Raw genomic sequence first — 13,503 nt, 5'->3', positions numbered from 1 at the left:
CATGGGCTTTTTTTTGTCTTCTTTTTTTCTTTTCTAGGTAAAATATGTTCGCGAGAACTTTATGTTATAATAATAATAATTTAATAAAAAAGGTTATATTTATCTACAGGGAAAAATAAAGTGTTACAATAATTCTATGGGTGTGTTTGGTAGTGATTGTCAGGTTTGGTTCCAAACTTTTTAGGGTGATTTTTAAATATATAAAAATGATTTTGAATTATCATGTTTGGTTCTAAAAGTGATTTTAAAATTACCAAATTACTAAAAAGGTATTTTATATTTGAACTTTTATTAATTTTATAATAAATGCAAAGAACTTGGGGAAAAATGAATGAAAAGTTCGGCTATATTTGAACTGTCTTGACTATGGTTTTTTTAAATGTATGTGAACTATATTCCTGGAAATTTTTTAAAAGGAAAATACCTGAAAACAAAACAAAAAGTAATATTTCTTTTTGCAATTTCAAACAAAGAAAAAAGTATGACTATGGGGTGATTCCCTGATAATAATCTTTCACAAAATCATCAATCACATGGTTGTCAAATATTAAGTTTATGTAGAAAAATGATTTTGACAAGGGAAAAAGTGAGTTTGGTCATGTCAAAATTATTTTACCTTAAAAGAGAGGTTTTTTGAGTTCAGCGAGAGAATTTTTATTTAATTTATTTAATTTTTAATACATAGATGGAGAAATATTTGAGGTATGGTTTAGAGCATGTTATGGAAAAACAAGGCACTCACGCAGAGTTGAGGACAGAAGTCCAAAAATATACTTGGCTTTCTGTTACTAATTTTGTAAATAGGTCTTGGAGATTTTGGAGAAATCAAAATATTAAAGTAGATACCACGTAATAGGGGGAATTGATCGGAGAAATGTTCTATTTACAAAATTACAGCCTAGATCTAATGGTTTGCCAACATGAACGTAATTCAACTGATATAGTGTTTGTACTATTGACTTCAAAATTAGAAGTTTAATTTCCCTATTTCACACTTTAATTATAATATTTAAAAAAAAAAAAAGAATTTGGGTGAGTTAAAAAGGTTATTCAAAGACAGAATGTGAGAATGACAAAGTCAAAAGAAATAATGCTTTCACGTGAGAACTATTTTAAAGTGAAATGGTTACCTAAAACCCTGTTCGTTCAAAGTGGCATTTAAAGAATGTATTATTTATTTATTTATTATTATTATTATTGCCTTATAAAAGTAGTTGATAACGGCTTGGGGGTTCAGATTCCAAAACCAATATATAGGTGCCAACTTCCCAAGTGGAAAAGGCGTTATAGATGGAAAGAAAAATGTGGCAGGGGTATAAATTTAACATGTATTGCCAATATTATATTGTTGAGGGTTTAAATTATGTGACAGGCAAACTCGTATTTTCACACATATCCTTAAATTTTGTGTCTAATAGCTTTTGATTATGTCTAAAAATTTAAATGTCCTAATTTAATTTTGTCTAGTTTTAAAAAAAGAAAGAATATTTTAAAGGCTATTAAAAAAAGTTCAAATACTTATTTGAAATTTTTAAAATTTAAAAATTTATTAGATAATGTTTTCTTCTACAGAACTTTCAACTGGGAATGTCAATTAAAATTAAAAATATTATCATATGGGTGACCTATGAATCGAACAATCCCACCTTTGCTGGTAGCATCATTATATATTATAACATTTCACATCCTTCTTTGTTGATTTCATTCTTCTTCGTCTCCATCGATTTCATCTTCTTCACAATTTTTTTTGTGACTATGTTTCTTTCTTTTCTTCTTCTTCTTCACAAAAATTTATGCAAAATTTATATATTCCTTATATTTTTCTTGTCCTTCTTCTACCGAGCTTAGCGACTTTTAGTTTCTTTTTCGTCAATGTCCCTTTTTTTTTTCCTTGTTTTGTTTTGAATTGTATTGATATATATATTACAATTGTTGGTGGTTTTCTCTGAAATCAAGTATTTGAATTTAAATCATTAAATGCAGTTCTATCATTGTCTTCTTTTACAATAGACAATGATAAACGTCTATCTTTATCTATCAGTGAAGGGATAGAGTTAGAACTATCACAAATAAATAGAGATAGAGCTCTATCTCTGACTATCACAGATAAATGAAGATAAACGCCTATCTTTGTCTATCTCTTTGTTTTGTCCCTGTTTTGTTTTGAATTGAATTCACTACTTTGTATCAACGTGGAAGACTTCTATCAACAATAGATAGATAATTATATATCACTATCTCCGTTTATCACTCATCATTATGACTGTCTTTCGATGATAGACAGAGATGGAACTCTATCTTTGTCTATCTTTTTTATTTTTTATTTATTTATTTTTTAAATTAAATTCACCACTTTGTGTTGTATTGTATGAACAAGATAGAACTATTCATTGATAGACAACGATATATCACTATCTTTGTCTATCACTCTTCATTGTGATTGAGTCTATTAGTGATAGACAGAGATAAAACTCTATCTTTGTCTATCACTGAGAGACAAAGATAAAACTCTGTCTTTGTTTACTATCTTTGTCTGTTAGTAATAGACAAAGATAGAAGTCTATCATTGTCTATCTGATAAATAGTGATAGAGTTCAATATTTGTCTATCACTCATAGATAAAGATAACTCTATTTCTATACATCACTATTGGATATTTTCATCATGATTTTCTTACATAATTTTAGTGATATTTTCATTATGAGTTTCTTATATAATTTTTTTTTCATTTTACAGAATATCATGGCAATTCCTATAGTTATTGTTGTTGTTTTGTTTTTGTTTTTTTGTTTTTTTGTTTTTTAATTTTTTAAAATTCTAATTTATAATTTATGGAGGATAGTGGAATGATTATCACTTCTATGAGAATTATGAGGTTGGTGGAATTTTGGTAGATGACTGTTGGTTGAATACTTACCCATATAAATATGTTGTTACATAGTCAACCATTGTATCAATACCAAAATTCAAGGCTATAAGAAGACATTTTATTTTTTTCCACACCTTCTTCATGCCTTTTTTCTTTCTGTTGACGTGGAAGGTTTTCTAATGGAAGTCTACCATTTAGGCTTTCCATGATTGACCTCAACATTCTTTTGGTTTCTTCTTCGCCTCGTTTCAAAAGATTTTGTTCTTCTACTATTTTTTGTTGGTCTTTTCTTAGTTCACTAATTTCTTTGATTATTTTATTTACTCCTCCTTCAATTTGTTCATGTTTTTTCTTGATTCATTTGCCTTTCTTTTTTCCTCCTTTTCTCCTCGTCTGCCTCAAGTTCTATGAAATATCTGAAAATTGATTGAGATTCTTCTTCTGTTGAATGCAGTGGTATCATACAAAACTACAAGTAAACAGATGTTAAATTATTAGAAAAAAATTAGCACTATTAGTGATAATAGTCTATCACTAATAGACAAAAATAGAACTTTATCACTATCTATCTTTAAAATGATAGACAATTAAAATGTTCTCATTTAAGGAATTACTAACATCCTTCGATTCCAAGTTTCCTTCCAAATCCAACATCTAGATTGAAAAGTTTTGGAATTGTCTCAAAAGCCCAATAAATTAATGTTAAATGGGAATCCTTGAAGGTAGACAACATCCTTTTTAGTATATCATGCTCTCTTAAAGAACTAATAGGTTAAGGTGTAAGACAATCTTCCTCGAGGATAGGATTTGAAGATTGTTCATCGTCCAAAAATGTCTAGATGTTTGAAATTGGTTGTGTTGTTGCTTGGGGATTAAAAGAGCTTCTAAGATGTGGAGATTTACTAATTTAACTTTCAATGAGTCTTCCTCATTGCGTAGTGCTTTGAAAGTTCTCTCCATATCTCTCTTAATTATATGATCATCGTGAATAGAGATGTCCACGGGGTGGGGAAGCCCTCCCTATCCCCATCCCTGCCCGTTATTCCATTCCCCGTCTCGCGAATTTTCCCATGGGGAATGGGACGGGGATTCCCTGCGAGGATTTCGCGGGGATCGGGTTCCCAACGGGAAAAATTTTTTCGCCATCATTTTTTTTAAAACAACTTTTCTATTTCAATTAAATATATATTTTTAACAATTTCTTAAATATATCCAATTCAACTTTCATTTAAATAAAATATTATCAATTTTCGTAATAAAAACAATAATACACATTCAATTTAAAAAGATATAATTAAAATGCTAAATTCTCATAATTTTTATAAATTAAAATTCAATAATTAAAACATCCAATCTTAAATATTACAACATCTAAGGAACTAAAGTAATAAAATCTTAAACTTAAATAATTAAAATCTTCATAATTATCCTAACAAAGTCTACAATATATATATAATTTATAATTTATATACAGAAGTCAGGGCGGGGTGGGGACACGGGGCAGAGTTGAGGTTGAAAAATATATTCCCCGTCCCCAGCCCCGAATTGTAAACGGGAAAAAAAAAAAATTCTCCACTCCCTCCCCCTTTTCCCGTGTATTCGGGGATTCCTCGCCATGTTCGGGGTGGGTTCCTGCGAGGTCCCCATCCTATGGGTTTTTTTGAACATATCTAATCGTGAACAAAAAAAAAATATTTCTAAGTTCAGACACTTTTCTTTCAAAGTGATAGACGGCGATAGACATCTATCACTGTCTATAGTGCGATAGACGATAATAGACAACTATCACTGTCTATCTGTGATAGACGGTAAACAACTATCATTGTTCATCAATAGATAATAGATAATAGATAATGATTTTGCTTATAGTTATATTGCTAGTTGTTGGTGTTATTCAAATTTTAGTTTCTAACATATTGTTAAATATATCTTTTCAACGGGTGGAACATGAATTGAATATGGAAAATGGGAACAAAAACTTAAGAGTTATTGTTTACTAAGTATAGAGATGTTGAATTCGATAAGAACAAAATTAGAATTTTTCCTCAAGTTTTAAATGGCCCATTTGGACACCTTTTTTATATTAAAATAGCCAAAATATCCCACTAATTCATCAACTACTTAGTAAGAAAACAATGCTACACAAAGAATTTGAATGCCCTAGCATTCAACATTAATGGTCATATAACAGAATTTGAGTTGAAGGAATTTGGTTTAATAACTAGATTGAAAGGTCACAAATTCCCTCAATTAGATTCATAGGAGAAAGAAAAGTGTCTCGACTTTTTTGTTCATGATGATCTTATAATTAGGAGAGATATAAAGAAAACTTTCAAAGTAGTACACTATGAGGAAGACTCGTTGAAAGTTAAATTAGCCAATCTCTACATCCAAGAAGTTCTTTTAATCCCAAACAACAATATAACCATGTCAATTTCAAACATCTACACATTTTGGACAATCCAAAACTTTCCATTTTAGATATTGAATTTGAAAATAAAATTGGAATCGAAGGTCCAAGAATCATCACATGTGAGTGCTTGGAGTCAGATGAGTGGAGGACTCTAGATGAGAACATTTTCGAAATAGAAGATGTAAGTAATTCCTTGGAAAAATTGGGAAAAATGACCTATTGGAAGTTTGATTTGGTATTTTTGACCTATTTTTGAAAAACAAGTTTTTTTGATCCCGTGATGAAAATGATGTAAGCATGGTAAATATTGGTTGTACAATTACTCTTATGCCCCTTATTAAATTTTCACTTCCAATTTCAACCACCAATCTACCAAATTAATTCACCAAAAATTCTCCAACTAAATTTATTCACAAGAAATTAATTTATCCAAAAACCATTAACAAAAAAAATTCACAGAAAAAAAATTCTCCACCACTAAATTTGATTTGTTTACAACCCCACAAAAAGTTCTCTTCACTAAATTATTTCCCGAACGAAATTCGTAAGTCCAAAATTTGTATTTCATGAAGTTGTAATTTTGTATACTCTGTAGGAAGATATTTATTTTATTTTGTATGTATTCAATAGTTTGATAATTTCTGAAAAAATTGACAAAAATAAACAAAAGTTTACTTTGTTGATTGTTTCTTTTCTTTTTATAATGCCCTATATTTGATATTTATAAATTAAAAAAAAACGTGAATTTTTTTTTAAGATACTCGGTCGGGCTTCATCAGGTAGAAAGCAAATAAATTGAAATTACCCAAGTGGATTTCACTGGGTACAAAATAATTGTTGGAATAAGTTTGATTCCCGATCGGGCTTCACTGAGTAGAAAACAAATGAGTCGAAATTACCCGATCGGGTACAAAGTAATTGTTGGAATAAGCTTGATTCCCAACTGGGCTTCACCAGGTATGAAATTAATTGATTGACCCGGTATTCCTGGATACGGGATAGGAATTGGGATGGGATTGGTCCGGGGCCTGATAGAGTTAACCCTAGCCCAACCAGATGTACAAAAAACTAAGCATTCTGGTTTTGGCTCGGGGTTGTACCCGACCGGGTGGACAATCGGGCCAATTTTTTTCTTTTTCTTTAACTGCATTACATTTATACATTTTTATTATAAATTGTAGGAAAATGCCTCGTGTTTGGATTTGTTTTGGTGACGTTTGGAATGAAAGGAAAAAATTACGATGGAGGAGAGTTACGGGGGTGTGACATTGAGGTCGGTACGAACTATAATGAATTCTTGACCAAAGTTTATAGGATAAGTGGTATGATGTCAGATGAGTATAATCTTGTTATAAGATGTATACTTCAATTGAGATCCAAAGCCCCTGAATTTGTAATTCGGAATGACGAAGATCTACACATATTCCTCACATGGGAAGATATCTTAGTAATACCTCTTTACATATCCACGCTTCCAAAGTGTTAAGTAATAAAAAATTTCATCCAAAAAATTCACACATCCGACGAACTGAAGAAATCCCTTCAACATCTTTCAATCCTTGTTTAAATCGTTTGATTGTATTTCCAAAAAATTTCTTGCTCCAATCCTTATTACAAAATCTATTCCAGTCATCTGTGATAGCTAAATTTTCAGAATCCATTTGTTTTTCTTCTCTCTATCCATCATAGCAAACTCAATAAAATAAAACAATGCAATTTTCACTGCATCAACATCGTTTTCAAACTCAAGTGTTGGAAAAGTATAGTCCAAATCATATGCCTTCATACCCTCATTGTCATTTAGATACTTAGCTCTGAGTCTAACAAGAGAATTTTCTCCCTCACAATTCTAGTTTGATGTTTTAGTCCTGTAATAAGGTCAAACTCTTGGTTGGATGATACTTTATTCCCCATAGATTAAAACTAATAACATCTCTCCTAGGTTCCTCTACTCTACCTTTCGAAGAAAAATATAATGAATCGATGGTCCATTGAAGATGATGTTTGTGTCTGACCAAAACATGTTTGTCTAAACATGGCTAATTGTGTGGGAGTTAGTTTTTTTTCTTAATTTTAGGGATAGTCTTTTCTATATGGGAACAACATGAAAGGGCGACAGGAAAATGAAGGATAAACTTTCATTTCTAGTTCCATTATAACCTATATTTTTCATCATAAATTAGAAGTCAACAGAACACAACAATACGTTAGAATATTTAAAAATTAAAAAAAAAGTAAGCTAATGGTTTTTGGCCCGACCCAATACCTAGTTGGGCCTAAGATCGAGCCAAAAACCAGTAGCTAACTTTGATGATTACCTGGTCCAACCCCTTCCCAGTCCTCAGTCACCTGGTCCAAACCTTATAGGTACTCGGTTTTGGCCACATCGAGCCTAGGACCGGGCCAAAAATCATAAGTGGTCTTGCTCGCCTTTTCACCCCTTCTCGCTCGGTCCTGCCCTGTTTCCCAAGTCGTCCGGTCCTATACCCGACCGGTCCTGGGATCGGGCCACAAACTAGCTCGACCGTCCTTTCCTCTTCTTGCCTGGTCTCACCCCGTTTCCCAAGTCGCCCGACCCCATACCTGGTCGATCCTGGGATTGGGCCAAAAACTAGCCCGGTCGTCCCTTCCTGGTCAATCTCTCTCTCTAACTAGCTCGGTCCCGCCCCATCTCGCACGACTCATCCCCCTTCCCAGTCAAGCCTTTCCGGCCACCTTCTCGATCCCAATTTCCCTCGTCTGATCGATGATGATCTAAATAAGCCCGACCATGCTCCATCGAATTGGAAATGCTCAAAATTCAAAAATTGAAGTTTAAAGCAAGAAAATGGTTTCTAATGTACAAATCAACTCATATAATATCTATAGGCCTTAAAATCATTCTAAAATGCAACATTTTTTAAGAAAAAAATCTAAAAAATTATGAAACTCCATTAAAACCCATAAAATCAAGAACAATGCCAAAAAAAATCCAAATCCAAAACCCTCCTAAAATATGCATAAATATTTTCTTGATGAAGATGAACTTGAAGATGATGAACCGAAATATTGAAGAAAAGCTAAAAGAATGTGAGGAGTTGTGAGGAATTTGAAAGAAATTTGAAAGGTTGTAAAAAACCGGTCATGGAGGGAGGGATTGGGGTTTTCCTACCTATAAGGGGTAAAAAATATATTCTTTTAAAAAGGGTCTTTTTTTTTTCAAAGAAAAACCTCCAATAGGCCATTTTTCCCAATAACCCTAATTCTTTAAATGAGAACATTTTCATTATCTATCACTTTAAAGATAAACAGTGAGAGTGTGTTTGGTGTGTGATAAAAGTAGAGAGTTGATTTGAGTTTGTAATTATTATCTTGAGAGTTAAATTATCTGGGGAGTTAAATTGTCTATGTTTGTTTGCAGAGTTGAGTTGAGTTGATAATTATTGCCTGTGTTTGTTGTGCAGAGTTGAATTAAGTTGGGGATCTGATGCAGTTTTTTGTGAATGAGATTAGTTCTATTTTTTTCTGTTTGTTTTTTTTTATTTCATTCTTTTTTTTTTTTAGTTTTATGCTTTGCTATTGTTGATTAATTTTCAAATACGTATTTTCTCAAATCATTTATGACATAAACTGAACAATCTCAATTTTTTTTTCTCAATTTGTAGAACATAATAGAATATTTTTCATATATTCTTTTCAAAAACTGTAATAATTCTAATTCTCTTCAATCGGTAAAACATACCAACAAAATATATTTCATATTGCTGCTCAATTAATTGGTATATTGTATATTGTATGTATATATATTGAAGGTAATTATCCCAATTACTAATTGGTATATTGTATGTATATATATTGAATCTTGCTAACTTAACTTTATTATTTCACATATCATACAATTTATTTTTATAAAATATGGATAGTATATTTGGAATTGAAATTGTACAAAGGATAATTACCTTTCATTTGATTATGATGGTGAGAATATGATGTAGTACAGTAACACTTTTCATAAGATCACAAAAATATATGTTCTTTTCGATACTTATAATATCCGTGTCATAAAACAAACACAAAAATTACATGTCATGACGTATGCAAAAGTTATCATTCTTTTCGACATGATAGTCCATTGTCCATTTACTGTTATCCAAAATAACTATAAACAAAATATAGGGGTGTGGTCAGTTTACATGTTTCTTCCTAGTAGACGGAGGCAGTACATCTTCCGTGCGTGTTCTGGTACTGCAAGAAAGCAATCTGTCATCCTCATCCAGGCCATCAATGCTGTATATGGCATTTACTACTTCCTTCCAATGCTCGAACTCCAGCTCATACTTCTCCTTTTGCCACGATGCTAGTCTACCCATGTGTGTGCTCTGCATTTCAACAGTCGATCTCATGATGTCGATCATTTCAGCTTGGAATGATGGCCTCTTCCTCTTACTGCCTTGAGATGTCTCGACAGGTACACTCGCTCTACCTGTAGATTGCTCTGCTGGCTCTTCATCTATTTCATCTTGATTTAATGGTGATTCTGTCTGGCGAACCTCAGCTGTGCGACAGTCTTGTGATCCAAGTCGAATCTCATCTTCAAACTCTCTGAATGCATTCTTCGCCATCACGTATGGGTCCTCACTTGATTGCCCTACTGCTCTGTCTTTCCCAAATACGGTGGAGAGGTCATCGTAATGTGGGAATGACTTGTTCCACATCCCCTTCGCATTGGGATGACTCTGCATTGATACACATACACATTATTAATATTTATATTCTAACACGTACCCGTACATTTTTTTTCTAGAATCTTACCCGATTGAAAATCTCCTTCTCGACCTGGACACATTTGAACTCCTCGTTCCAGCCGAACCCCGACTGACTTAACATCTCTGATACTGCGTTGTATTGTTTCTTTAGGCTTCTCACCTTGCACTCAATAGTGTTTTGATTCAGTGCGCACCCGGACACTTTCTCATGCAGAATTCGCTTCAAGTGTTGTAGGTATCTTGGTCGAAACGTCCCATTGTCAGACCTCCAACCGGTATCCACCAAATACAATAGAGCTTCTACCAACTTAGCATCCTCCACCTTCGACCACACGTGTTTAGACCTTTTACTATTACCTGCCATTATGTTGCATGCATACGTTTGTTGAATAAAAAGATGCTATAAATTAAACACATGCACAAACAAAGGATAAACTACTGAAATTATATGTTCCAATTTAACTTGTTCACATTGTTTCCAAGTTTTTCTTTGTTTGTCGAGTTCTCAACGTTTGAAAACAACCGTATTAATATAAAAGGTCCTAGTTTTGAGGGGATAAAAAAGGAGAGTTTTGAGTGGGTAAAAAACGGGTTTTAATAACCCCATAGGTTTCTTTATGGACTTAACAAATATGGGTGATAAATACCCACCCAACTTAATAATTCATACCCATTTATCAAACACCTCCTGATAGAGTTCTATTTCCAGCGGTCACTTTAAAGGTAGACAATGATAGAATTCTATCTCTGTCTATCACTGACAGACAGTAATAGTATCACTGTCTATCATTGATAGTGCTAGTTTTTTCTCTAATAATTTACTATCTGTTTACTTATAATTTTGAATGACACTACTACGTCCAACAGAAAAAGAATCTCAATCAACTTTCAAATATTTCATAGAACTTGAGGCAGAGGAAGAGAAATAGAGGAAAAATGAGAGGAAGAAAGAGAGGCAAATGAACCAAGAAAAATAAGTAATTGAAGGAGGAGGAGCAAATAGAATAATGAAAAAAATTATTGAATTAAGAAAATGATAACAAAAAATAGTAGAAGAACAAAATCTTTTGAAACAAGGCCAAGAAGAAAGCCTGAATGATAGACTTCCGTTAGAAAATCTTCCATAACGACAATAGAAAGAAAAAAAAAAGCATGAAGAAGGTATGGAAAAAAATAAATCGCCTTCTTGTAGCCTTCAATTTTGGAAGAAAGTGATATTGATACAATGGTTGACTATGCAATAACATATTTATCTAGGATAAGTATTAAACCAACTAAATTATTGAAGTCTATCCGATCATCTACCAAAGTTCCACCAATCTCATAATTCTCATAGAAGTGATAATCATTCATTATTCTCCATAAAAACAATTATAGGAATAGTTATGGTATTCTGCAAAATAAAAAAAGATTATATAAAGGCCAAAGTTCTAGTTCATGTTTTCATATATGTGTTTGGTAGACGAATTAAGAAATTAGATTCTAATCTAAACAATTATAAACTATTTGTTGTTACCCACTAAATATTAGTTGAGAATAAATTATTATTAATTTATTTATAAACATGTTTTATGTTAAAAAAATTGTATAACGGTTGTTTTTGATGCTATAGAATTTATATTAAAATGTGAAACTTTGATCTCTATAATTTAGAGTAAGTTAAAATTTAGGTCTCATGGTTTATAATTAGATTTAATCTCATGTGGTTTCATAAAAGCTTCATAATAAATAGTCCCTATTGTATGGACTATTTAAGAGGATTTAACAAACCACATGGACTATATATCAAGTTATATCAATTCATAGGAACCAAATTCTAAATTTTAAAAATCATATGAACTAACTTTTAACTTTATCTAAATCATAGGGACCAAACTTGGAATTTAAACTAATTTAATTTATAATACATTACATAATACATATTCTAATTTTAAAATAATTGAATTGAATTTATAACATGACATATAATATTTCTAAATATTTTATCTTTATTTAATATGATTCTGCATTTTAAATTTTAAAATCCAAATTCTTGATATAAAGAAACATAAAAATGTTGTTTTCAGAATTTTCAATGTTTGGGTAACAGAATCCTAAAACATTTTTCAGAACAAAATTTGGGTTATTTGCTAAACATGTATTCCCTGAATTCAACGAATCTGAAAACATAAAATAGACTCCAAATTGTTAACCAAACAAGCCCTAAGAAACTCATAATAAAAATATCACTAAGATCATGTAAGAAACTCATAATGAATATCTAATAGTGATAGATAGAAATAGAGTTTAATCTTTGTCTCTAAGTGATAGATAAAGATAGAACTCTATCACTGTCTATCAACAAGGATAAAACAAAGATATATTTGTCTATCAGGGATAAACAAATATAGCTCTATCTTTGTCTATCAATGATAAACAAAAATAGAGTTCTATCTCTGCCTATCACCAAAAGACAAAATCATAATGATGAGTGATAGACACAAATAGTGATATATCATTGTTTATCTACCACTAGTAGAATTCTTTCACACTGATACAAAGTAGTGAATTCAATTCAAAACAAAAATAGGAACAAAACAAAGAGATAAATAAAGATAGGCGTCTGTCTCTGTCTATCAGTGATAGTCAGAGATAGAGATCTATCTTTGTCTATTAGTAATAAACAAAGATAGAGTTTTATCTCTATCTATCACTGATAGACAAAGATAGGCGTCTAACTGTCTATCGCAGAAGAATACAATGATAGAACCACATTTAATGATTTAAATTCGAATACTCGATTTAAGAGAAAAGCACCAGCAATTGTGATAGACTATCAATACAATTCAATACAATCAGGGACAAAAAAAAGAGAGATAGACATTGATGAAGAAGAAACTAAAAGTAGATGCTATGTAGAAGAAGAAAAAGAAAAATAAGAAAAATAGAATAAGGAATATATAGATTTGGTGTAAACTTTTGTGAAGAAGGCAAAAAAAAAAAAAAAAAGAAAAAAAGAAAAAAAAGAAAAAGAAAACACAGTCACAAAAAAAATTGTGAAAAAGAGAAGTAGAAGAAGAAGCATACCTTTGGATCGAAGATGAAACAGAAGTGCGTAGTTGAGATGAAGAAGATGAAGCTGCGAAGATGAAGTCGATGGAGAAAATGATGAAGAAGAACGAAATCGATAAAGAAGAATGAAATCGACCAAGAAAGAAGAAATCAGCAATCATACGTGCACAAAAGTATGGGGGTAGTTTTGGAATTTTTAAAAAATTGAAAGCTGCCTTTCGTTGGTCCATTTTTTTGCTATCCATTTTTGACAATTTCCCAAAACCCTATATTTATAACATCCCATATACTATTGTCCAAGTTCCCCAGTGGAAAAAACGAAAAAAGTACCTATTTTTCCCCCCTAAAAGAAGACCCTTCTAAAAATGCTGGAGATAAAAGAAAGACATGCAAAATCAAGCAAAACCTGGGAAATTTGGGCTTAT

At 31.6% G+C, this 13,503-nt stretch overlaps 1 protein-coding gene across 1 annotated transcript; it reads right to left on the bottom strand.

Annotated features, from left to right (window-relative positions):
* Positions 1 to 9,277: 9,277 nt before the first annotated feature.
* On the bottom strand, positions 9,278 to 13,205 carry LOC120087100 (uncharacterized). Its single transcript, XM_039043982.2, has 3 exons — positions 13,094 to 13,205; positions 10,074 to 10,384; positions 9,278 to 9,997 (listed from the first exon to the last, which is right to left on the bottom strand). The coding sequence occupies exons 2-3, from the start codon at positions 10,146 to 10,148 to the stop codon at positions 9,446 to 9,448; spliced, it is 627 nt and encodes a 208-aa protein (XP_038899910.1). The 5' UTR covers positions 10,149 to 10,384; positions 13,094 to 13,205; the 3' UTR covers positions 9,278 to 9,445.
* Positions 13,206 to 13,503: the final 298 nt, after the last annotated feature.

Source organism: Benincasa hispida, chromosome 9, assembly GCF_027475165.1.
Source record: "Benincasa hispida cultivar pf3 chromosome 9, pf3_genome.v1.1, whole genome shotgun sequence".
NCBI lineage: Eukaryota > Viridiplantae > Streptophyta > Magnoliopsida > Cucurbitales > Cucurbitaceae > Benincasa > Benincasa hispida.
The sequence above is the reverse complement of the archived record's forward strand: the minus strand, read 5'-3'. Positions and strand labels throughout refer to the sequence as shown.

Bases quoted from the DNA above. Each gene is read 5' to 3' on its own strand.
- LOC120087100 (XM_039043982.2), bottom strand. From the start codon at position 10,148: ATGTTAAGTCAGTCGGGGTTCGGCTGGAACGAGGAGTTCAAATGTGTC. The intron at 9,998-10,073 runs GTAAGATTCTAG...GTATCAATGCAG, and splicing joins AGAAGGAGATTTTCAATCGG to AGTCATCCCAATGCGAAGGG.